The following is a 23,881-nucleotide window of genomic DNA, read 5'->3' on the forward strand; positions in this document are numbered from 1 at the left end:
CCTGTCGAGGCCCCCGTCCCCACGTCCCCCAGCTCCCCTTCCTGTCGAGGCCCCCGTCCCCCGGTCCCTTCCAGCTCTGAGTGCTCTAGGCAGCTGCCTCGCCCACTACCTCCCCCTTCCACCACCTCCAGCTCCCCACCCTGACCCCCAGGCCAAGTCTAGGCCAGGGCTCTGCCTCCAGTCTTGCGGACTCGGATCTGGAGGTGCTGTGGGGGCCCTGCTGGCCACGTCACCCTCAAGGGCCTCGGGGGCTCTCTGCAGGCCCAGCCGCCAGCCGGGGAGCAGGACCCTCATGGCTGTGTCTGGGCCCAGAGAAGAAGGAAGCAGGAGGAGCCCGGGCCCCCCTTGGGACTAGCAGTGGGTCTTCCCGGCCAACACAGCTGTGCGGAGGGAGGGCAGCGGCCGCAAGGAGGTCCCACCCCACCAACATTCTCTCCAGTGCTCTAGAAAGAAGACTTTATTACACAATTTTCACAAGTAGGCGCTGCACTCTCACCCTGTGGGCTCCGACTGTCCCCCTCACACAGACCCAGACCCCGGAGGGTGGGGGTGCTCCCGGGGTCCTAGGTCCACTCCCTGCACACCCTGCCCTGAAGTCCCCGGCCGAAGGCTGCGGGGTGTCTGACTCCCCCACCCCCAGGGAGAGGAGGAGGAGCGGGAGGCCTTGAAGGCTGGAGGGTGCTGGAGCGGGCAGGCACGGCTGGACTCGGTCCCCGCCTCGCAGCCCGGCCCCCGTGGGCGTGCGCGCCAGCGTCCCCGTCTGGGTCTGGGCAGCGTGGCGGGGACACGGGGTGGGGTGAGGGCCGGGTGGGGGTGTGGGGAGACGCGGCGGCGGCGCGCCCCCAGCTCGCCGCTAGATGGCGCTCGACGGCTTGGCCGAGCGCGCCCGGCGCAGCAGCAGCAGGAGCGCGGCCAGGAGCATGGCGGCGAAGAGCAGGACCAGGACGAGCCAGGCGCCGAGGTCTGTGCCCTTGCGCAGCGCCGGCGGCTCGGCGGGGATCAGGTTGGTCAGGTTCAGCATGTAGCCGAGCGCCCAGCCGACCGCGGTGTCCCCGGCCTGCGGGCGAGGGGCACGGCCTCAGCCTCCGCGCAGCCCGGGAGCCCCGCCCCTCCGCGCCCCGGAGCTCCGGCTCCCACCTTCTTCTGGAAGGTCACCCCTCCGAAGGCGCGCTCGTGGAAGCCGTAGCCGCGGCTCAGCAGCTGCTGCACGAACATGGCCCCCGCGCAGTAATCGGGCAGGCGGGCCCGCTCCCCCGGGGCCCGAGCCTGCAGCTGGGACGCACGGGGGAGACTGTTGGGAGACTGCTAGGCCAGTGGCCACCTGGACATCTTGCACCACGAGCAGGGGTGGCCGGCGGTGTGCTGCACGCGTGCACCCCCACACACACCCACGGGCAATGAGGGGCCAAATGGGCCACCCCCGGCCGGACGGTTCCCTCCAGGACCAAGTGTGACTTTGGGATGGCAGCAGGCTACCCCCGCTTTGGCGGTGGGCCTCGAGGGGACAGCGGGGACGACCACCCAGGGAGCAGCACGCTGGCAGCAACCTTAGTGCGAGGTCAGGGGCCCAGGAGAAGCACCAGGCCTCAGCATGGACTTTGGTCTCGCCCTTTGCCCCCCACTTCCCACCCCGTCCATGTCTGCCTGAGAGTAGACACAGAGAAGACAGGATGGGGCCTCTGTCACCACCAGAGCCTGGAGACACTGTGTTTCTCCTGAGGTTTGGCAGGCACCCCACGCTCCACCTGTGCAAACACCACTTCCTTTACTTGGCACGCGTCTGACTAGTGGCAGAAGCCAGGAACCTGGAAGTTGTCTTCGAACCCTGGCTCCCCTACCGCTAAGCCCTGCCAGTCCTACCCGCTACAGCCATTCCCCACCCCACTTCACTCCATGTGCCCTGCTACCACAGGGCCTTTGCTATGCCCTCTGTCCTCCAGATCTTGGTCAGGGAGGCCCGATGCTGGCTGGCTGGGCCCTCTGGCGCAGCCCTGGAGGAGCGGGGAGGAGGCCTCACCTCACTCCACGTCTGGTTGCAGACCGTGGCCACCGCTGCCTCCAGCTGCTGCAAGGTTGCCACAGGCAGCCCCATCGCCGTCCTCAGGAAGTCCATGGTATAGAAGAAGGCAGAGAAGGCCTGCGAGGGGTACAGTCACACTGAGAGCAGACCCCACATGCCACCGGGCACCGGCCGGCCCACGCCCCCATCCCCTGGACTCACGATGAAGTTCCCAGCCACAGGGGGCTGGAAGATGCCATTAAAGGAACATCGAGAGAAGCGGCAGGAGGAGAAATTGAAGAGTCCCATGATGAGGCTACGGCAGAGGGCAGGGTCGCTAGTCCCGGACAAGTTGACCCTGGTGCTGCTGTTGAAGGCCTGGGGCCGCTGGGCCGCAGTGCATGGAGACTCATACACATCCCCAAGCAGTACTTGGTTGGAATAGCCCCTCGGCCAGCAAGGGTGGAAGCCATGGGTCTGGGGGGAGTGCAAGGGTGCGGTAGGCATCACCCCTACGCCAAGCACCACCTGCCGTCCCCAGCCCAGGGCTTCGGAGAGCCTCCCCAGAGGACCTGCCTTATGAAACTCCCATAAGTCCCACTTGGGTAACATCGAGTCTGTGCTCAGGAGTAATCCATGGCTCCCCATTGTCTGCCGGACAAAACCCACCCCCCTGGCCAGGCACTCCAAGGCCTTTGGAGACCCGACCCTGGCCCTCCCTTCTCCCCAGCCAGGCACTCACCAGACCCACCCCCACCACCTGGCTTTTGCGCATGCAAGATCCCTCTGCATCTGTCCTGCTAGCCGATTAAAGCCCAGCTTTGGGTCCTGCTACCTAGAGGAGTCCCCTCAGTCCAGGCTGTGCTCTGCACCCTTGGCTCCCATCTCTTCTCACCCCCCTCCTTCCAGGAGGGCACAGTGGTGCAGGTGGGCCGGGGCTCATGGGGCACCTGCAGTGCACCAGCCAGCAGCCTCCGGAGGACCTGGTCACGGCCATAGCAGAGGAAGCTGTGCGTGTAGACGCGGTAGTGCTGGCCGTAGAGCCGAAGCTGGACCTCATTGGCTGGATCCTCAGCTGGGCTGGCCGTCTCGAAGGTGATCTGGGTGGAGGCGCCCCCCAGGTCCATGGCCCCCAGCGTCCCCTTCCTTGGCCGGAACCACCGGCCCACCCAGCCATACTGTGGGGAGTGGAGGTTGAGGTCAGCCAGTGGGTGGGTCCCACGCCCCCCGCCCCCAGCTCATTGGGCTGGCCATCAGGCCCACCTTGATGAAGTTCTCCAGCAGGTAGTTGGTGGTCACCCAACCAAACACCCCCTCGTCCTGGCCCGAGAGGATGTGGGCACCACGGAAGTCAAAGGGATACTGGGTCAGCGTCTGGGTCACAGCTGCGAGCACATTGGCCGAGGCCTCTGGACTGGTCAGGCTGTAACACAGGGAGAATTCTGAAGGGCATCCTCCCCAAGTAGCCAAGATCCCGCTGCTGGGGTGCCCCGTGTCTGCCCAGAGCCGCTGCTGGGGATGTGCAGGCCCACCCTGCGCTGAGGCTGTCGTGGCGATGAGGAAGGTCGGGGCGGGCACACTCACTTGAGCAGACGCATGCCCGCTGTGGCTCCCAGGTACAGGGGCGTGCTCACGTGTCTCTCTTTGGGCACCTCCTGAAGCGCCTGATCCAAGCACTCAGCAAGACTCTGGCCGGCCCTGGACGGGTTGTCTGCATAGCTGGAGATGCCTCCTCCTAGAGGGAGACAGGGAAATGGGCCCAGGCGCGATAGGCAGCCCCTATCGTGAGCCATGGGCCAGGAGGATTGGGGACCTTGGGCCACCCAACCAGGTGGCAGCTTAGACACGCCTTCCCAGCTCCAGCTCTCGGAGACAAAGGGGCCCACCTGCCTGGGGGCCACTCAGTCTCTCAGGCCGCTGCCTGTCCATGGGTGTGCACACAGGTGCCAGGATAAAGCACTAGGCATTGTCAGTCTGGCCTTGCCTCCTCAGGGGCCTGCCTGGGTGTGCCAGTCTTGGGCCACGCAAGGCCCAACCTCCCAGTCACCACCTGGGACTTACTTTCTAGAATGAACTGCCCCTAGCCTCTCTTTTAGAGGCTCCTGCAGCTCCTTCCTGGAGCAGGCCCCAGCCATCGAACAAAGGAGGCATCAAGACTCTGGGGGCTGAGGCCAGAGAGGGCGCCTGAGGCCCTACAATGAGTGGGTGTCCAGACCAGGGGTGCCTAGCGCTCAGGGGACCTTACCGTGCACATCACAGGAGCTGTGCTGGCCCACAATGCCTGTGTCATTCTCCTTGTCCGCGAGCCACTTGTAGATGAACATGGATGTGTGGGAAGAGCCAGCGTCCAGGACAATGCCGTACTGGGAATGGGGGTGAGGGTGGGGTCTGCCATGGAGGTGGGGTCTGAGGCCATGCCCTTTGGCTCCCCCAGCTCTGTACCCTACCCCACCCCGTGGCAAGGTTGGAACCTTCAGAACAAAGTACTGGGGCTCGGGTGGCAGGGACAACCACAGAGACACAGCTTGGTTGGGGAGAGAATGGGGGCAGGCAAGGGGAGATGGCCTGGAGCCTCTTCTCTTCTGACTGCAGGAACCTTCCTAGCAAGGGCAAGCTGAGGGGCTCTGTCAGGGTCAGAGGAGTCCTGGGATCACCCTTGGAACCTTGCCCTGGGAACATGAGGTCCCCAGGTTCCAAAAAAGGAGAAACCCGGCTGCAGGAACCCCCTCCACCCACTCTTTCTTCCTCTTCTCTGTCCCCACCTCTCCGACCTCAGCCCAACCTCAGGATCTGGAAGCGTGCCTGAAGACACCCCCTCCCTGAGCCTCGAAGCCAGTACCAGCAAGAGCTGGGTCCTGCCCAGCCGAGAAGAGTGCGTGGGCCTCCTTGCAATCACAAGGGCTACCTCCCAAGGGCCCGGATTCCCACAGTGAGAACCTCACTGGAGAACATGTCCTCTTGAGCCCAGAGAGGGGCCAGTCCAGTCCTCTTCCGCAACCTGGGAACAGCAGCATCAGCACACTAATCCTATTCCGACACCCTGGACCCGGACCCGGACCCGGACCCAGCCCCAGCCCCACCTAGTCCTTGCTCTTGGCTACAGAGCACCCACCCCTGTGACCTCCCATCCTGGGCCCCCAGGGCTTGCAGCACCCACAGACCCACACCAACCGCTCTTGCACAAGTCCAAAAAAGGGTCAAGGGAGTCGGCGGGACTCCTGGAGACTGGTGCGAGATCTGGCTTTGTCCACCCAAACTCCTTTAGAACCAGCCGGGCCTGCCCTGCCAGGCGCCCCTCCAGAGCAGCCTCCCGCCCCCCTCCCCCCCGCACCCCGCACTGTCAGGGCCTCCCGGTAGGTGGGGAGGGATCCCTAGGCTCCAGCGCCTGTGGCTGAACCTGGAGCAGATGCGTCCCTAGGGGCCGCATGGGGCTAGGAGCCACGGGCCCAGCCGCAGCCTGGGGCGTCCGGGGGCTGCATCTGGGGAGCGGAGAGACAGCTCCCTGGCCGCGCCCGTGACAGGCTCCACCGCGGAGGCGGCGAGCGGGCAGTTCCCAGGACTCCACCCCGCCGGGCCGGGAGCGCAGCGCGGCGCGGGTGGGGGGTCCCGGGCTGCCACGAGGGCGCAGCCTGGCGTTGCTCAGGTCCGAGTCTCCCGGCGGGGGCCCGCTGCTCCGCGGACGGCGCCGGCTGCCCGGGCGCGCACCTTGAGGGTAGGCAGCTCCCGGACGTCGCGGGTGGGGACGCACAGCAGCAGAAGCCCGGCGAGGCCCGCCGCGGCCAGCAGCGACGGCGGCAGCAGCGACAGCACCTTCCCAGCCATGGGCGGGCGCGCGGGCGGACGAGGCGTTGTCCGAGGGGCTGCAGGGAGCGGGAGGCCGAGGGCCCGGGGCCGGGGGGTAGGAGCCCGGGGCGGGGCGCGAATGGGCACAGTCCGCGACTGGCCACGCCCACTGGCGGGTCAGGACCGCCCACGGCTGGCCGCCCGTCCACCGCCCGCCAGCGCAGGTGAGAGAAGTTGCAGCTGAATCACCGCACCGCGCCTCCCAGCGCCCACCCTCCTCCTTCCGGTCCGCCCAGTCCTAAAGATTCACCACTCGGACGGGTCCCCCGGCCCCTAGCGCAGGCTACCAGGATCTGCCTGGCGGCACTCGCGGCTTCCACGCGGCCGGACCTAGAAAGCTCCCAGCCCTCTCCCTCTCCAGGCGAGTCTGTGGGCTTGTAGGCAGAAGGCTGGGCATGGAAGGGTGGGCAGGGCTGGTTCCTAGGCAGCCTTGTTCAGAGGCTCGGGCAGCTGGAGTGGCCGGCTTTTCCCTGGCCTGGTCCTGAAAGAAGGAGGCACCCCTAGCGACAGGAACCACATGGGTTCCCGACAGGGTCCCTGCCCCACCCTCAGAACAGTGAAGGGCCAGCGTGTCAGTGGTGCTGACCCAGCCCGGAGCTGCATGGCAGGTAGGAGCAAGCATACAGTCAGGCTTTGCAGACGCCAATGACCCCGGCGGGGCCTGCCCTTCAAGGTGCGGGGGGGGGGGGGGGGGGGGGGCTCAAAGCTGAGCAGCCAAACAGCATGAAGCCAGACCTACTTCACCCAGTCCTAGTCCCAAGGTGACAGGTGAGGACACAGGTAGACAAAGGGGCAAGATGGTCACAGTCACACCAAGGTGAGAAGGGAAAACCCGAGATTGTGTGGACCAGGTCCTGCCTCCTGGCTCAGGGCCTGGCCCATCCCTGATGCCCCCTTCACCTGGCGAGGAGTGTACCCAAAAGCCTGGACTGGGGAGGCAGGAGGGGAGGGGAGCAGGCGGAGGGTCCTCTGTGCACAAGGCTAGGAGATAAGGGACATCTCCCAGACCTAGTCGTCCGCTCACAGGCCCCTGGATGCTGGCTGGGGTAGTTCTCAGCCAGCCCTAGACCTCAGCTCTGCCTTAATCCCGTGAAATGTCTGACCTCTATGCTTCCACTCCCCACGCACCCAGTGTGCCAGCCTGGCCAAGCATCACCCCTTTCCCTGGCCAGGGGCCATCCCCATGTCGTGCCCTGGGCAAAATAGGAATTCCAGCACCAAGAATCCCCGGGACGTGGCAAGACCACCCGGGAGCGCCGGTGCCTGGAGGCAGGGAGGTGGGGAGCCAGAGGGTGGCCTTTGATGGGGGCAGGGTCTGGGCAGCACCCTGGCTGGTTGGAGCCAGCAGGGACAATTGGGCTGGGATGCTGCCCAGCCTGAGGGTCTGCTGTCACAGGCCCAGCAAAGGAGCCTTTCTTTCAGCTCCAGACCCCAACAACAGAAAGGGTGGGAGTCCCGGAGACGGCTGGGCCTCCTCACAGGCCTATCTGGCTGGGCCCCAGCGAGTCTCTGGGTGTGGCTAGCTCCAGGCTCCCAGCCAGTTCCGCCAGCACCCCTCCCCCTTCTAGGCCTTTCTTCCGCGGGGAAAGCACTGAGGAGGGAGAGGCCTGCAGATTAGATTGAAAAGAGACAAAGGCGGCCCAAAGGGAGCCCGGCACAAGCAAGGGCGGTGGGGGCTGCCTGCAGGCCTGCCCACCCGGTGCTGGCCTCCCAGCCCCCGCACCTCGTCCCACGAAGCCCAAGTAGGGCTCCCTGATGATCTGGTTGGTGCATGGATGGAGACCCACCCGCCATGAGAGGACGGGGCCAGGGTAGCGGAGGCCTGGACGCCGGAGGGCTCGTGGCGGAGGGCCCAGATCTGTCCCGGAGGAGAAGGCAGGCAGGGAGCAGGGAACAGCCAGGACGAAGCCTGGGAGTGTGTTCTCTCTGAGGCAGAACCCCAGGCGGCCCCGTCCTTCCTTGGTGCAGAGATGCCCTTCCTTCAGAGTGGGCTGGGGGGGCATGAAAGGAGAGTTTCTGGGTGGGAGGGGCCTCTGGGAACCTGGGGGTGACTGGGGTTAGGAGAGCTCCAGATGGCTGGACATGGCTTGACCCTGGGTCCTGGCAGAGGAATGCAGTTGCAGAGAGGGCGGGGAGAGGGGTCCTCAGCGCGCCCTCCCCCACAGGAGACAGACCTCCCAGGCTGGGGACATTTGCAGAGGCCCACTGACATCTTGGCTGTGCCTGCCTCAGTCTCCCCATTGGGTGAAACACCTTAATCGGTAAAGGCCGATTTTACTAGCAAACATAGGCTTGTTTGGGAATAACAGAGAATTGCAATTTGGCACCTGCAAACTCCAGCAAGACCACAGGCACATCCAACAAAGAAAGGAGAGGAATGCTGTTTTACGGAGAAGAAGGAGGAAGTGGGAGGGCTCGCTCCGAACCCAGGCCTGCTGGAGAAAAGCAGTTCAGGGTGATGGAGAGTTTGCACAGGGTGAGTTGTGGGGGGTCGATTTCTCGTAGGAGAGACAGTGCTTGTCTTTCCTTGGTGGGGCCTGGACTGATGGTTCTTCCTGTCGTCGACACAGTGTGGTCTGGCTCCCCCTTCCAGCCTCCCCTTCTGGCATCCACAGCCCACTTTAGTGAGACTTCCCTTCGTTCATGTTCACATCACAACGTACTGTTTCCTTTCTTCATGGGCTCATCCAGTCATTCGACAAACAGCTGGCGGAACCTTCTGTGGGCCGGAGGCATGGGAGCTCTGTGCAGGTGCAGGGAGCAAGGGGTGCGAACCACATGGTGTGGGCAGCGGGGAGGCCCACCCACCACCTGTCCTGAGGCGAGCAGGCTCGTCCAAGGCTCCCCAGGAGGGGAAAAGCCTGTGAGGGGCAGCAGACTCATGGGAGCCGGGTGGGGTGCACGCGTACCGTGGAAGGCATGACGACCGGCCCCGGCTGGGCAGCCGCCCCTCGGTGGCCCCGGCCAGAGGGTCCCGCTGTCTTGGATTTTGTATTTGTTACTGTTACTTTTCTTTAGCGTCTTCCACCTCTCCGCACATTTCTAAACAACGTATGGCGTTGCTTTTCCTGGTTTCCGGACCCGATTTTCTACACTGGACATACCGTTCTGGAACGTGCTTCTTTCCCCCGATTTCCGAGACTGCGTGCGTGGGCAGCTCGGGGGGTGGTCTGTTCGTTCTGGCTGCTGCATTGTTCTCTGTGGTGACTGTTCCGAAGCCGACGCATCATGCGTGAGCACGCAGGGCGCTCTGGCTCCGGGCTGTTTTTTCAGGAACACCAGGGCTCTGCACCCGCCCCTTGCCGGCGGCTCCAGGGAGGAGGTCCTTGGAGCCGGCTGGTGGCCGCGTGTGTGTTCAGCTCACTAGCAGATCCTGCGTTGTTTTCAGGACGAGGGGTCAGCATGCCCACGAGCAGTTGGATTCGTGTGACTTGTAGAGTTTTGAGAAGCTGGTGAACGTGAAGTCCCGAGATTTTAACGGCGTTCCCTCCGTTACTGAAGAGACAGTGTCGCGTGTCTTTCCTGTTTTCTGCGAAGCGTCTGTTCAAGCTCCCAGTCCAGTTTCTAGACGTTGTCTGTCTGTACGTATGCTCTGGACGTTCGTGCTCCGGCCCTGAAGTTCCGGAATCTCCGAACGGGTCCGAACGTGTCATTTTCCGCTCTGTGCTCTTGTGTGCCTGGTCGGCCGTGAGGTCGCCGGGTGTGCCCCTAAGTCGAGCTCCCAAGGTTTTGTGGGTTTGCTCAGGGCCAGCCTTTGATCTACCTGGAAGCGGTCTGTGTGTAGGATGTGAGAGAAGGGCTCCAATCCCCTATTTCCCGTGTGGAGAATTGGTTGGCCCGGGCCTTGGATCACGCGGGTTCTCTGCCCTGATGTGCGGGCAGGGCTGGCCCCACCATGTGCCACGTCCACGGGTGCGGGTCCTCTTCCAGCCTGCGCGCCCAGCACCCGGCACCCAGCCGGGAGCGCTGGCCGGTCTTCCTGTCTGGGAAGACGGTCCCCTCTCCCTGCTGCTCCCTGGACCCCGAGCTCTTCCGTAGACATTTTTAGAACCAGCGTTGGGATCACAAATGCGATGACATCGGACCTACACCCAGCGATGGACTAACGCGGAGTCCTGAGGCCAGAGGGGGAGCCGTACCCCCAGGAAGAAGCACTGTCACGAACTCCACGGGATTTCAGGGGGACCCCATCGAAGAGGGACGCACACTGCTTCTCCGAGAAGAAATCGACCCCAGCAGCTCGCCGGTGGTCCTCATCCTGAAGCCCTGCTTTTCTCCAGCGACCTGGCCTCAGGAACCCCTTGCACTTCCTCCTCCTTCTCCATAAAATAGCATCCCTCAGCTTTCTTTGTTGGACGTGCCTGTGGTTTCCCCGGACCTTGAAGAGTAAGGGAGGAACGGAGAGCTTTATTCTCACGGCTAACACTGTGTTGTGGGATGGGCCGGGCCCGTACTTCCCCTCTCCCGTGACGTAGCTCTTTGGTTGGGATATCAAGGTCACACTAGCAGAATAAACTTTTCCTCTGGAAAAAACTTAGGTGGCATTTGGATTACCTCTTCCTTGACTAATGGGTTGAATTTGCCTGTAAAACACTCAGGCCTCGCGTCTTATTAACATCTCCAACTGTGATGGTGGGTTTATCAGTGTCTCCTTAGTGTTCTGACAAGTGTTGAGATAGGTATGGACCTGTTCCTGCGTGAAGGTGTCTGCATTTATCTGGGACGAATGCCCAAGAATGCAGTTGCTGGCTTGTGTCATGTATTGGGGTGCTTCCTATAGGCCCCGTGACTATATGGGGAGCGGGAGGGAAAGATGTACTTTGAGGAGCTGACTCACACAGCTGTGGGAACTGGCGAGTCTAAGGTCTGCCGGGCAGGTCAGCGACTGGGAGACTCGGTGGGGTGGGGTGGGGGGTCCGTGTTGCAGTCTTGAGTCCACACAGTGTCTGCAGACAGAATCCCTTCCTCTTTGAGGGGCTTCACGCTCTTCTCTTAAGGTCTTAAACTGATTGGATGGGGTCCACCCACATTTCAGAGGGTGATCTGCTTTTCGAAAAGTCTACTGATGTAAATGTGAATCATATCTAATGCAACCCTTCGCAGCCACATCCAGACAGGTGTTTGACGGGACGCCTGGGCACCGTACCCCAGCCAGGGTGACGCACCATCGCATACGGTCAGTGAGCTGTAGTTTTCAAAGGAACTACCACCGGCTTTTCCAGAGCGGCTGTATCTTTTGACGTTCCCACCAACAATGTCCAAGCAATTCCGTTTCTCCACCTGCTCGCCAGCAAATGGTGTCGCCATGGGTTTGTTTTTAGCTGCTCTGTTTGGGGTGCAATATTTCACTGTACCCCGCTTTCCTAATGGCTAATCCCATTGGACAGCTTTTCGGGTACACACATGCCATCTGTATATCTTCCTCTTTTGTAGTTTACATATTTTGAGGCTGTTATTGGGTGATTACAGGTTTAGGGTTGTTGTATCTCCCTGGTGATTTAAGCTTTTTATTATTAGGGACTTACTGTCTTCATCACTAATAATGTCTTTTGCCTTAAAATCTCTTTAGTTTTATATTAATACAATCTCAAGCTTTTCCTGTTTTTGTTTTTGATGCCGTATTTAGGTCTATCTCTTTTTTTTTTTTTTACAGATTTTATTTATTTATTTGACAGAGACAGCCAGCGAGAGAGGGAACACAAGCAGGGGGAGTGGGAGAGGAAGAAGCAGGCTCCCAGCAGAGAAGCCTGATGTGGGGCTTGATCCCAGAACGCTGGGATCACGCCCTGAGCCGAAGGCAGATGCTTAATGACTGCACCACCCAGGCGCCCCTTAGGTCTGTCTCTTAAAACAGCTACCTGACTTTCTAAAACTCCAGTCTGACAATTAAACTAGAGTTATTCTCACTCTTCACAGATGACACGATACTTTTGGGAAAACCCAAAAGACTCCACCGCCAAATTGCTAAAACTCATATAGGAATTCAGCAAAGCAGCAGGATATAAAATCAACGCACAGGGGCACTTGGGGGGCTCAGTGGGTGGAGTGTCTGCCTTCAGCTCAGGTCATGATCTCAGCATCGAGCCCCACATCAAGCTCCCTGCTCAGCGGGGATTCTGCTTCTCCCTCTGACGCGTCCCCCTCTCATGCTCTCTCACACTCTCCCTCTCTCAAATAAATAAATAAAATCTTTTTAAAAAACCAATGCACAGAAATCAGTTGCATTTCTATACGCTAACAATGAGACAGAAAAGAGAGAAATTAAGGAGGCAATCCCATTTACGGTTGCACCCAAAACCGTGAGATACCTAGGAATAAACCTAACCAAAGAGGTAAAGGATCTGTACTCAGAAAACTACAGAACGCCCATGAAAAAAATTGAGGAAGACACAAAGAAATGGAAAAACGTTCCATGCTCATGGATTGGAAGAACAAACATTGTGAAAATGGCTATGCTACCCAGAGCAATCTATACATTCAATGCGATCCCTATCAAAACACCATCAACTTTTTTCACAGAGCTGGAACAAATGATCCTAAAATTTGTATGGAACCAGAAAAGACCCCAAATAGCCAAAGGAAGGTTGAAAAAGAAAACCAAAGCTGGGGGCATCACAATTCCGGACGTCAAGCTCTGTTACAAAGCTGTGATTATTAAGACACTATGGTACTGGCAAAAACAGACACATAGATCAATGGAACAGAATAGAGAACCCAGAAATGGACCCTCAACTCTATGGTCAACTCATCTTCAATGAAGCAGGAAAGAATATCCAATGGGAAAAAGACAGTCTCTTCAACAAATGGTGTGGGGAAAATTGGACAGCCACATGCAGAAGAATGAAACTGGACCATTTTCTTACATCATACACAAAAACAGACTCAAAATGGATGAAAGACCTCAATGTGAGACAGGAATCCATCAAAATCCCAGAGGAGAACACGGGCAACAACCTCTGACCTCAGCCACAGCAACTTCTCGCTAGACACATCTCCAAAGGCAAGGGAAACAGTGGCAAAAGTGAGCTATTGGGAATTCATCAAGATAAGAAGCTTCTGCACAGCAAAGCAAACAGTCAACAAAACCAAAAGACAACTGACAGAATGGGAGAAGATATTTGCAAATGTCTTATCCGATAAAGGGCTAGTATCCAAGATCTATAAAGAACTTATCAAACTCAACACCCAAAGAACAAATAATCCAATCAAGAAATAGGCAGAAGACATGAACAGACATTTCTCCAAAGAAGACGTACAAATGGCCAAGAGACACGTGAGAAAATGCTCCACATCACTCGGCATCAGGGAAACACAAAAAACCACCACAATGAGATACACCTCACACCAGTCAGAACAGCTAAAATTAACAAATCAGGAAACGACAGATGTTGGCGAGGACGCAGAGAAAGGGGAACCTTCCTGCACTGTTGGTGGGAATGCAAGCTGGTGCAGCCACTCGGGAAAACAATATGGAGGTTCCTCAAAAAGTTGAAAATAGAGCTACCCTATGACCCAGCAATTGCACTACTGGGGATTTACCCCAAAGATACAAATGTGGTGATCTGAAGGGGCACCTGCACCCCAATGTTTACAGCAGCAATGTCTACAATAGCCGAACTATGGAAAGAGCCCAGGCGAATGGATAAAGAAGACGTGGTATATATGTATATAATGGAATACTACTCCGTCTTCAAAAAATAAAAGCTTGCCATTTGCAACAATGTGGATGGAATTAGAGGGTATTATGCTAAGCAAAATAAGTCAATCAGAAAAAGATAATTATCATATGATCTTACTCATACGTGGAATTTAAGAAACAAAACAGGGGGGCGCCTGGGTGGCACAGCGGTTAAGCGTCTGCCTTCGGCTCAGGGCGTGATCCCGGCATTATGGGATCGAGCCCCACATCAGGCTCTTCCGCTATGAGCCTGCTTCTTCCTCTCCCACTCCCCCTGCTTGTGTTCCCTCTCTCGCTAGCTGTCTCTATCTCTGTCGAATAAATAAATAAAATCTTAAAAAAAAAAAAAGAAACAAAACAGGAGCAAAGGGGAAGAGAGGAAAAAATTAAACAAGAAGAAATCAGAGAGGGAGACAAACCAGAAGAGACTCTTAACCATAAGAAACAAACAGGGTGGCTGGAGAGGAGGTGGGGGGGGCGGGGTAACTGGGTGACAGGCGTTAAGGACGGCATGTGATGGAATGAGCACTGGGTGTTAAATACAACTGACGAATCACTGACCTCTACCTCTGGAACCAATAATACACTGTGTGTTAATCAATCTAATCTAAATTTTAAAAAATAAACTAGAGTTTATTTTTTATATATACTCACATATATTGTGATTACCAATGTAATTCCGTCACCTTATTGTGTTTTTCTCTCTTAAGACTAAACTTTTTCGTCTTCCTGCCCTGTCCCCTGCCCCTCCCTGGCTAGCCACTATTTTACTGGACTCTCCTAATTATTTTAATACACACACTTAACCAAATCTAAAGTGAGTGTCTTTTCCCTTACAAATGAATCGAGCACTTTAGAATGCCTGAGCTCTAGTCTTCCCTCCCTGCGTGCCATTTTCACGTGGTCTCAGTTCTCTCCTGGGCCCCCCATTAGTACAATTACTATTATTACTACTATTGTATATAGTCTATGTTTGCTTAGATTTAATGATGCATTTTGGTTGGCTTTAAAATATGTCCACAGATTATTTGATCTCCTTCCCTAGAAAGGCGGTGCCCGATTCCCCTTCCACACCCCTTGATAAAGAACTGGACCAAGGACTGGCTTCTAACCATCAGAGTTAAGACACAGGGGAGGTTGTGATTCAGTGACGCCTGAGCCTAGGTCCTCACAGGCAGGTGGCTCCTTCACGGTTGCTGCTCTTGGGCCATGCGCTCTAGGGGAAGCGGATCCGTCGAGGACACGGAGACAAGGAATCCAGGGGCTCTGCCAACAGCCCTGTGAGGGCGCCATCTTGGAAGCCGGCCCTCGGGAGACGGCGGCCACAGGAGATTCCAAGCCAGACTGTCCAGTGGGACCGCTCCCGAGCCCCGAGCCCCCAGAAACAGCAAGCAAATAATGTTGCTTTAAACCCCTGAGCCTCCAGTTAACTCGTTAACTGACTCATCCTTATTTAGAGTTCCTTCTTACTGCTGCCGTTCTTCTGAAGTCCTTCCTCCAGAGTGTCCTTTAGTGGAATCCTGTGGGTGGTAAACTCTCATTTGGGGTGGGGGGGGGAAAGGATATGCTTTTATTTACATTGCCCTAGGGTTTTTTTGTTTTTGTTTTAAGATTTTAGTTATTTGAGAGAGAGAGAGAGAGAGAGAGAGCGCGCACGCGTGAGCACACCAGCAGGGGGAGCAGCAGACTCCCCGCTGAGCAGGGAGCCCGACGTGGGGCTGGAGCTCGATCCCAGGACCCCGGGATCATGACCTGAGCTGAAAGCAGACGCTTCACTGACGGAGCCGCCCAGGAGCCCCGATGTTGCCCTCACTCTTGAAAGGGCTCCTCTGGGTCTGGCCTTGCGGGTCATAGTTACACGGTCTCAGCCGTTGCCTTCCCCTCCCACTGGCTTCTGATGAGCCCCTGGTAGGCACCTGCTCCGCCCCTGGATTCTCTGATGATCTTGTGAGAGACAATGTGCATCTCTTCCTGTTCAGCCTGGCTGGGGTTTTTGGGATTTCTGGACCAGAGAACTGAGGTTTTAGACACTTCTGGAAAACTTGACACCAGCTTATCTTCATTCAGTGCCCGTCCTTCCTTGTCCTCCTCTAGGAAATGCAAGCAGATGAGTGACCCTCGCCTCTCACTCGTGCTTCCCGCTGACTCTCTGGGCTGGGCTCTTCTGGTTCACTAACTCCCCAGCAGAAAGTCGGAAGCTTAGTCCTTTTGTTTCCATTTCCATTTCATTTCTATAGGTTGCTTGCTTTTTCATGCTTTACTGCTCATCTTTATAGACTAAAAGCTTATACTTCACAGACTAAGAAACTATAAAAGACTATCCTTGTTTATATTTTCAAGAATCTCTTTTATTTCTTTAGACATATAAAAGCTATTGTATATTTTCTGATAATTCCAATATCTGAAATGTTTGCGGAATCTGTTCTTTCTGCTGGCTCTCATGGTGGGTGCACTCCTGGTGTTTGTGAAAAAGCGTTTTGACTTAGAGACACCCATTCTCCTTGGGACTTGACGTACGTGAAATCACCGGGGCAGTGATTCTCCAGCAGGGATACCCCTTGGGACATTTGGCAACGTCTGGAGACACTTTAGTTGTCACAACTGAGGGTGTGGATGGAAGCCAGGGATGTCATCAACATCGCGCAGGAAGACAGCACCCGCCCCCCAGACCTCCTCAGCCGCGAAGGAAACGAGCGTTTTGCAGAGGACGTGTTTGCTTCTGCCAGCTGACGGGACCTGCCAACCTGGGCCACTTACACTTCTTCCCTTGAGGTGTCTGGGGCGCACAGGTAGCTTGATTTCCGACTGCAAGCAAGGGGGACGTGTGTTTTCACCCTGGGTGGAGCACCGAGAACAGGAGAGGGTTTCTATCCCAGACTTGCCTCCTGTGTAGTCAGCTGGTCTCGCAGCTCAAGGGGTGCTTTCTGGGGAAGGTCTCCTGCTGAAGGACAGCTGGGGCCGACACCGTGTTGTCTGGTGTGGAGACAGCAGAGGGAATGCAGAACCCCCAGGCAGGGCAGACGCCCCAGGGGACACCCCTGCCAAGCTCGCAAGCCTGCCTCCTTCACTGTTACGGCCTCCTCAGCCTCCTCCACTCCATCGTGAGGGCTGGGTAGGGGCGAGCCAGGTGAAGCAGGGAGGGGGTGTTCTAGGAGATGGAACACCATTTGCAAAGACCAGAGGTGGGAGGCTGGCTGTCCAGCAGCAGCCCAACTATGGGCAGGGCCTGGGAAGGGCTGTGGAGGCTGAGCCTGGGGGCTGCCCTGAGTGACAGGGTCATGGGAGGATTAAGAGCAGGGGGCGGGTATAGTTTTCAGTTTTGAAAATGTCACGGGTTGCCCGTGGAGAACCTGTGAGCACAGACTTCCAGTGAGAGGGTGGGCTCAGGGTCTGGGCTGGTGGGGAGGGACTGGTCGTGGGATGGAAGGGGGAAGAGCAGATCCAAGAATACAAGAGGCAGCTTTGGGGAGGTCCCAGGGGGTAGGTCCCAAACTGTCAATGGGGAGGATTTTTCCTGGGCTGGCCCTGAGCTGGCCACTGGCCTGCATGTCCCAGTGGGTGCTGGGGGCCCTGTCTTATCCTTCAGGACTCCACTCCCCTCTTGGCTCCCCTCCCACAGAGCCTGCGCAGGTCTAGGCCTGGGGGTTCTTGGGCCCCCAGAAGAGCCCACCCCACCTCTGAGGAGGGCAGCTTGCACGCTGGGCAGATTTGGGCCTGACCCAGGACAATGCCCCTCCCCCTCTGTAAGCCCGGAGCACAATGGGGGGAGCTCAGAGCAGGGGCTGGCAGGGGGCAGCCGGCCACACTGCACCTGGGACCCTCCTCTGCAGCCAGCACCCCCTCCAGAGCTGTGGGAGTCCATGCACCTAAACTGTCTGGGGTAATGGGGTCTCTCCATACGTGCTCACACCCCATGCCTGGGGCCCCCCCACTGCACGACCCAACGGTAATGTCAAGTCCTTGGTGTGGGGGGCAAGTTCCTGTGGGGATGGTGGCACAGGTCATGAGGCCCCTCCTGGGCTGGAGCCCCCTTCTGGGGGGGGCTGGTGTAGGGTGGGGAGTTGCCCCAGACAAGGACCCTGCCTCGTCTCTTCCTGAACCCTGTGGTTTTCCTCCTCTGTGGCTGAGTCGGCCCAAGTCTGACGCCAAGTGAGGGGTGGAGACAGGGAGGTGCGGCAGGTCCCAAACCTGGGAACCCTGAATCATGTGCGGGAGGCCCTGGTCGGGTGCACGGCCTATAAGGAAGCTTGGGGGCACACCTGGGAGGCCCACACTGACATCTCCCGTGGGGACAGAGCCCTCCCCAGGGGAGGGGCGCACTGGAGCGACCCTGGCGACCATGTCCCGCCCTGGCCAGGGTGCCTGCTGGGCCCAAGGCCCTGAACATGGGTCACCGGTTGCTCTGTGAGCTGTGTTGGCAAGGGGGGATGACTGCTAGCCCAAGCTGTTTTCAGGTCTGGGGTCTGTGAGGAGGGGACAACAGGCCAGCCTTGGCCCAGGCGTGAACTCTATTATCCCGGCAGGAGATCCCCCAGGACCAGATACCCCTTCCATCAGCTCCTTCCATCTGCTCCTGGCCGAAGGACAGCCCCTAGACCTCAGGGAGGCAAGATGCCCTTGGGCTCCTGGGCCCAATCTCCTGGTGGGCCCCCAGGTGTCCCGGCCCATGTCAGGGACCCCCAGGGCGGACCTCACACACCTCACCATGGCCGCTGCTGGGCAGCTCCGGCTGTCGTGCATGCGGCGCCCTCTGCTGGCTGCGGTGGGAAATGCAGCCTAGTGGGACCAGTACCTTCAGCTGGAGACCGCAGGTCAGAGAGGACAGGCCCGTGGCCGCAAACCCGCCTGCCCAGAGCTGCCTGAGAGCTAGTCAACGTGAGGCGAGGCCCCCCTGTCCACTGATGGTGGCAGTAGCAGCTTCAGGTTCTATTAGCACAATGAAGCCCCACCCCGGGCTAGCCCCCCAAGGCTAGGACCGAGTCCGGGTCTGGGGCCGCGGGACATTCTGAGGCCCAGCCCACCCGCTGGCTCCACCGCGGGCTGGGGGGGCTGCGAGCCCAGATTGCAAGAGAGGAAGAAACCTGTGTCCAGGCCAGTCAGGTGGTCTTCAGCCCAAGCAGGCTCAAAGAGGTGCCTGCGCGGGCTGACCGCCGGGCCAGGCCCTGAGAGCTGTCGGTGCCCGTGGGCAACTAGATGAAGGTGGCGTCCAGCGGCCCAGCGTCCTGCTGGCTGAGGGCGCGCGCCGCGAACAGCTGTTTGATGAGGGCAGATTTCTCCTGCTCCAGCTGCGTGATACGCTCACTCTTGCTGGTCACCTCCTGGGGAGGCGGGAGGTCCGTCAGGGCCCGCCGGGCCTCCAGCCTGCACCCCGCACCCCTCCCTACACCTCACCTGGGTGAGAAGCCGGTTCTGCTCTTTCAGCATGAGGACGGTTTGCTGCTGCCAGCCAGGGGCAGAGGGTGAGGCGGGGGCCGGGGTCGGGCACGGGAGCCCCGAGGACGAGGGCAAAGCCTACGGGAGGGCACGGTCAGGCAGGCCTGGCATTCCCGGGCATGGCCTCCAGGGTGAGGGTGAGGGGTGGTACCGCGCGGGCCATGGGCCCTCTGCAGGTGCTGGGTGGTCTGGGGGGCACTCACCCTGCCGGCACAGGCTGCAGCCAGCAGCTCCCCCAGGCACCGGGCCACCTCCTGGACCTTGGGCAGCAGCCGGCCCAGCGGGAGGGGGCTCCCCTCACTGCCAAAGTCCTGGGAGGAAAGCAGGAAAGGGGAAAGTCAGCGAGCAGGACCAGCCAAAGTCAGCCACCGTGCTTGAGAGGGGTCCTCACAGGTGGCGCTCCTGTCCCCCCAGATTCCTGCTTAGAGCAGACAAGGAGTCCACGGGTGTTGCCGCTAGGGGACATCTGCCCCAGGGTGCAGGCAGTGTAGGTGGGGGGGTCCCGGCACCCTGGGTGGAGGGACAGCCGGTGCACCCTGGAATAGGGCAGTCCTGTGCCACTCCAGGGGTGCGGGGGTCAGGGTGCTTCCTGCATGTGCAGGGAGCACCACGCTGTCTAGGGGCAGGGACCGCCCGGCCTTGGGCGGCGTCACTCACAGCGCTGGCCCTGCTCTGGCTCAGGCGACGCTGGCGCTCCTGCACGCGCTGCAGCTGCTGCTGGTACCAGTCCCGGCCCCGCGCCATCATCTCCAGACCCTGTAGCAGCACCTCCTTCTCCTGCTCCAGCTCCTGCATCTGCTTCAGCTGCCGTGCGCGGGGGCATAGTGCGGGTGAGCGCGCAAACCGCGCGTTCCGATGTGTGTGCGTGAGGAACCGCAGCCAGGCAACGCCGACGCACGCCCACGGACCGACCCACGCCAGCGCCAGCCTGCCCGCACCCCTGCCTGTCAGGAAGCATGGCCCCATCTCTCCTCTGGGGTGGGGGAGGCGGCCCTCCCGGGGCCCTTCACGCAGGCTTCCCCTGGGGAACACAGCAGCACTCCCCAGCGCAGCAGCTCCCTTTAGGGCACTGGTGCGCACGCAGCTGGTGAGCTGGGCTAACTCAGCAAAGGGGAGTCTCGGGAAGTGGGCTGATGCGGGGGGGCAGTTCTCGGGAGGGGCCGTGCCCACTCCACATGCCACGGCACACCCCGGCTGCCTTTTCCCTAAAGGACTTCTTCATCTGGCCTTGAGCCATCCCTCAAGTGGATTCAAGCCCGCGTGGGGAGAGATGTTTGTAATTAACTGACATTCCAGCCCCCCCCCAAACCCAGCCTTGGCTGCCACCTCCCAGGCAAAGGGGTGGTCCAGGAGACCAAGCGTGGGGGCCAAGTCCAAGCCCCGCAAGATGGAGGATCCCCCAGAGCCCTCACTCACCAGGTCACAGTCCACACCGTTGGTGATGGTGTGCCTCCGACGTTCCCCTCGGGCACGGGGGGCCCGATGGGTATCGCCCATGCCTAGCTCCCGGGGCCTGCAGGCCACTGCACCTGCGGCAGAGAGGCAAGGCCCTGGCTCATTTCCAGACCTGCCTAGTCAATCTCAATGCCCCCCACCCCGAGCCTGGCAATGCAAAGCTGGGTGTCCAGGCCGACATGCCTCTAGGGTCGTGGACAGTTCAGATCCTCCCCAACTCAACCCATCCCAGGGGCATGGGCTACCACCTAGCCCTACACACACCTGGCCTCTGTGGGGCCTGGCTCCCCACTCGATCCCTACCAACTCCCCTTACCCCATCTTGGGGAGGGCTATGTGGCCCTTGAGGCTGCATGTCTGTGCACACAACACAAATGCATGAGCCCACATACATGCCTCGGCATGAGCGCCCTGAGGGCAAGGGCTTTACCCAGTTGGTCCGGGAATCCCCGGTGCCCAAAGTACTTTGGGTACACTGCAGGGGCTCGAAGGCTGCTAGATATAGGGCGAGTGAGCAGGGCCTTGGGCTTCCCTGCTTCTTTCTTCTTGTCTGCCGGGACCTTTACGAGTGACAGGAGTTGCTGCAGGTGAAATGGGGGGGCACAGGTGGCCCAGACCTAACTTTTCCCGGGAAGGATAAAACATAAAGTTGGGCCAACACATACGTGCGAACCCTGTGTTCGGCACGTAACTTAGGAGACACGGTGGCTTAGGCACCCACCTGCAGGAGCCGGCTTGGGGGTGAAAAGCCAGCGGGACCAGCTGGCTGCCCTGGGGGATGGGGAGTATATGCAGGGCAACACAAGAGGGGAGGAGTGGGGTGCAGGTGTGGAGGAAATCACCCTCCCCTGGCTCCCTAGCCCTATCCCCCCACACCAGGCTCAGCCTCACAGGCTATGCCCCTGGCACTGGCCAAGGGGAGTGGGGGGTGATGCAAGAAGGGGACACGTCCACAGGGTTGGCACCAGGCGGCAGGGCAGGCCTCCAGCCAGCCCTGGCAGACAGGCTCCGTGCAAGCCCAGAGATCGCGTCCCAACCTGCCCGTGCTACGCGGTTGGCAGAGAAGATACAGTAGAGGGAGGCTGGGGGGCAGGGAACACCCCCAGATCACCTGGGCTTGGTGTGGGGCAGCTCCCAGATTCCCGGATGACAGCACGCTGGGTTTTCAGTGGGATGACCAGCAGATGCAGACAGCCCTGTCCCCCGTCGGGGCCTGAGCTAGCAGCCTGTACCCACTGGGCCAGGGCAGGCCTGGGTGTACGGAGCTCCAACAGGGCCAAAGAAGGGGGACCTGGATCTCGGGGGTGGGGGGCTCTGTGTGTATGGGGGCTTTCTCTTCCTGGGAAGCTGGGGGATCTCGGAGCTCCAGATTTGGCACTCCATGCACATGCCATGCCTCTTGTCTGGGCCTCTGTCTGTAAAGGTGACAGTGAGAGGCTGGCCTGAGCCTAAAGCTGCCCATGGGGAGCACTAGCCACCTGCCCAGCCCTGTGTCTAATCCTCAGAGGGGTGCAGCAGATGACCCAGTGCCACCCAGGGCACCAGAACAGAGCGGTGCTGGGCCACAGGTCGGAGGCATCCAAGCTCCACTCCCAGCTGATTTTCAAGTATTTGCAGCCATGGGGATGGCACCGGCTGTGCACCCAGAAGTGTCCCCTGCCTCTCCAGACCACGGGGACAGAGAGGTTGGGCAGTGAGGAGCAGGGGGAGCCCCCAGCCTGGGGTGGGCTGCTGGATGGCTTCACCAAAGGCCAGGAGCCACTGTGGCTCCAAACACCAGGCATGGGGCTGGGGAACAGGGGCAAGGCTGGAGCAGACGCCCAGTGAGGCTGGCAGAGTGGTGAAGGCATAGAAAGGCTGGCAGCTGCCGTGGTGGGGGTGCAGAGAGGCCTGCACGGGGAGGGAGGGTGCACGCATGCAGGCTGAATGAGCTAAGGGGTTTGGACCCCACCCCCATCCATAAGGCAGCTGCTATTCCCAGAGCAGACACTAGAGGGGCCCACATGGGTCATTCAGCCATCTCCTGTCAACTGCCAACTGGACCGGAAGCCAGGCAAGGACCCCACTGGCCACCCCCGGGGAGGGGGGGGCGGGGGGCTGCGCCTGAGTCTCTCCCTGGTGTCAGCCTGGTAAGCCTTGAATATTGGGCTGGAGACCCACCCACCACTTCACTCTTCCCGGCAACCAGGCCAGGTCCTCCTAGGACATCTCCACCGGCCTCAGTGGTGGAGGCAGTGGGTCCAGCCCTCTTGGTGCAGCGGCCAAACTAAGGACCCAAAAAGGGCAGGGAGGGCCCTTCTCAGTCTGGGGTACCTTCTCTCCTCTGAACTAGAGGGAAACTCCTCTGCCTAGAGTGCTATCAGAGATGCACTTGAGAGCCTTAGCGTCCCCAGGTGTGGGGCAGGAATCCCCAGTGCTCAGCTCAGGCTGGGTAGGGAGACTTCCTGGTGGAGTTTGGAGTCACCCACCAGGCCCTTGGCCCTGGTAGCCTCCCACGGTGGCGGGGGAGGGGTTGGCCTGCCTCCTGGCCCCGGAGCACACCGGGAAAGGCAAGAGGGCCCCTTCCCTCTAGGCGCTTACGGCCCTTGGGCCCACGTAGAGCTGCCCGCCCCTGCCCCCGCGGTAGGAGAGGCACCGGCAGCACCTCTCTGGCTCTGGCCCGAGGCGCAAGTCGCGGGGGTCGGTGGCGGGGTGTGGGGATGGGGGAGGGAGGGGAACAGCTACGAGGCGGGGCTGGAGGCCGCCCCGCACTCACCAGCGTCCGCGCTCGGGCTCCGCTCCAGCGCCGCGCCCTGGGGCCTCTCGGGCTCGGCAGGACCGGGCGCTGCCTCTGCTGGCCCGCACAGCTTCTCCAGGCTCCGGGCCGCGCCGCCGGGGACGGCCGGCGGGGCCCGCGAGCCCAGGGGTAAGGGCTTCCTCTCCAGGACCGTCCGCGGCTCGTCAGCCGGCGCGAACACCAGGCGCGGCGGCGGCGGCGGCTGCTGACCTCCGGGCCGCGCCGGGCAGCCTCCCCGGGCAGGGGCGCGCGCCTGGCCCCGCGGGCCGCCGTCGGCGCTCAGCAGCGAGGTGCGCAGGCCAGCCACGAAGCGCTCGAAGGTCAGGTAGCCGCTGGCGGGGGCCACCTGGCGCAGGCCCTCGAGCACGCCGCGGGGCAACTCGCGCGCGTCGGCGCCCTGCCAGCGGGACTCGATCTCGCGCAGGTGCACGCAGCCGCGCCGCCGGTCGTCCAGGATGTCGAAGAGGGTGCGCAGGCTCTGCAGGAAGGCGCGCGGCAGCCCCTCAGTGCCGGGCGCGGGCGCGGCGGGCGGCCCGCGGCCCGGCTCGGCCATCGCGGCTCCGGCCATGGGCGGTCGCCGCCGGGCTCCGTCCCCGGCTCCTCCGTCCCCGGCTCCGTCCCGGTCTCGGTCCCCGCGCGGCCCGACGGCGGGGCCCGGCCGGCGCGCGCAACCTGCCGCGACAATAGCTGCGACTTT

General features: G+C 60.3%; 2 protein-coding genes across 3 annotated transcripts; both read right to left on the reverse strand.

Moving 5' to 3' along the window:
* Nucleotides 1-446: 446 nt before the first annotated feature.
* On the reverse strand, nucleotides 447-6,213 carry ENTPD2 (ectonucleoside triphosphate diphosphohydrolase 2). Of its 2 annotated transcripts, XM_026490222.4 has the most exons (9): nucleotides 5,705-6,213; nucleotides 4,245-4,362; nucleotides 3,584-3,734; nucleotides 3,263-3,422; nucleotides 2,950-3,177; nucleotides 2,222-2,476; nucleotides 2,018-2,137; nucleotides 1,138-1,272; nucleotides 447-1,057 (listed from the first exon to the last, which is right to left on the reverse strand). In XM_026490222.4, exons 1-9 carry the CDS (start codon nucleotides 5,819-5,821, stop codon nucleotides 854-856), a joined length of 1,488 nt encoding a protein of 495 aa, XP_026346007.2. In that variant the 5' UTR covers nucleotides 5,822-6,213; the 3' UTR covers nucleotides 447-853. The 2 variants fall into 2 exon arrangements, with proteins under 2 accessions (XP_026346007.2, XP_026346008.1); XM_026490223.4 differs by lacking the exon at nucleotides 5,705-6,213 and having other exon boundaries at nucleotides 3,634-3,734; nucleotides 4,245-5,088.
* A 12,225-nt stretch (nucleotides 6,214-18,438) lies between these two features.
* Nucleotides 18,439-23,752, reverse strand: SAPCD2 (suppressor APC domain containing 2). Its single transcript, XM_026490182.3, has 6 exons — nucleotides 23,164-23,752; nucleotides 20,370-20,482; nucleotides 19,611-19,757; nucleotides 19,157-19,264; nucleotides 18,912-19,031; nucleotides 18,439-18,838 (listed from the first exon to the last, which is right to left on the reverse strand). The coding sequence occupies exons 1-6, from the start codon at nucleotides 23,750-23,752 to the stop codon at nucleotides 18,710-18,712; spliced, it is 1,206 nt and encodes a 401-aa protein (XP_026345967.1). The 3' UTR covers nucleotides 18,439-18,709.
* Between the last annotated feature and the right edge of the window lie 129 nt (nucleotides 23,753-23,881).

The sequence above is a fragment of the Ursus arctos genome, unplaced genomic scaffold, assembly GCF_023065955.2.
Source record: "Ursus arctos isolate Adak ecotype North America unplaced genomic scaffold, UrsArc2.0 scaffold_18, whole genome shotgun sequence".
NCBI classification, from domain to species: domain Eukaryota; kingdom Metazoa; phylum Chordata; class Mammalia; order Carnivora; family Ursidae; genus Ursus; species Ursus arctos.

What these genes read in the sequence shown, in the direction of transcription:
- ENTPD2 (XM_026490222.4), bottom strand. Translation starts at nt 5,821, where the DNA reads ATGGCTGGGAAGGTGCTGTCGCTGCTGCCGCCGTCGCTGCTGGCCGCG. An exon ending in TGCTGGAGAACTTCATCAAG is followed by an intron (nt 3,178 to 3,262) that starts GTGGGCCTGATG and finishes CACTCCCCACAG; the next exon opens with TATGGCTGGGTGGGCCGGTG. An exon ending in GCAACCAGACGTGGAGTGAG is followed by an intron (nt 1,273 to 2,017) that starts GTGAGGCCTCCT and finishes CGTGCGTCCCAG; the next exon opens with CTGCAGGCTCGGGCCCCGGG.
- SAPCD2 (XM_026490182.3), bottom strand. Translation starts at nt 23,752, where the DNA reads ATGGCCGGAGCCGCGATGGCCGAGCCGGGCCGCGGGCCGCCCGCCGCG. An exon ending in GCCAGAGCAGGGCCAGCGCT is followed by an intron (nt 19,265 to 19,610) that starts GTGAGTGACGCC and finishes CTTTCCTCCCAG; the next exon opens with GACTTTGGCAGTGAGGGGAG. An exon ending in AGAACCGGCTTCTCACCCAG is followed by an intron (nt 18,839 to 18,911) that starts GTGAGGTGTAGG and finishes CCGCCTCCCCAG; the next exon opens with GAGGTGACCAGCAAGAGTGA.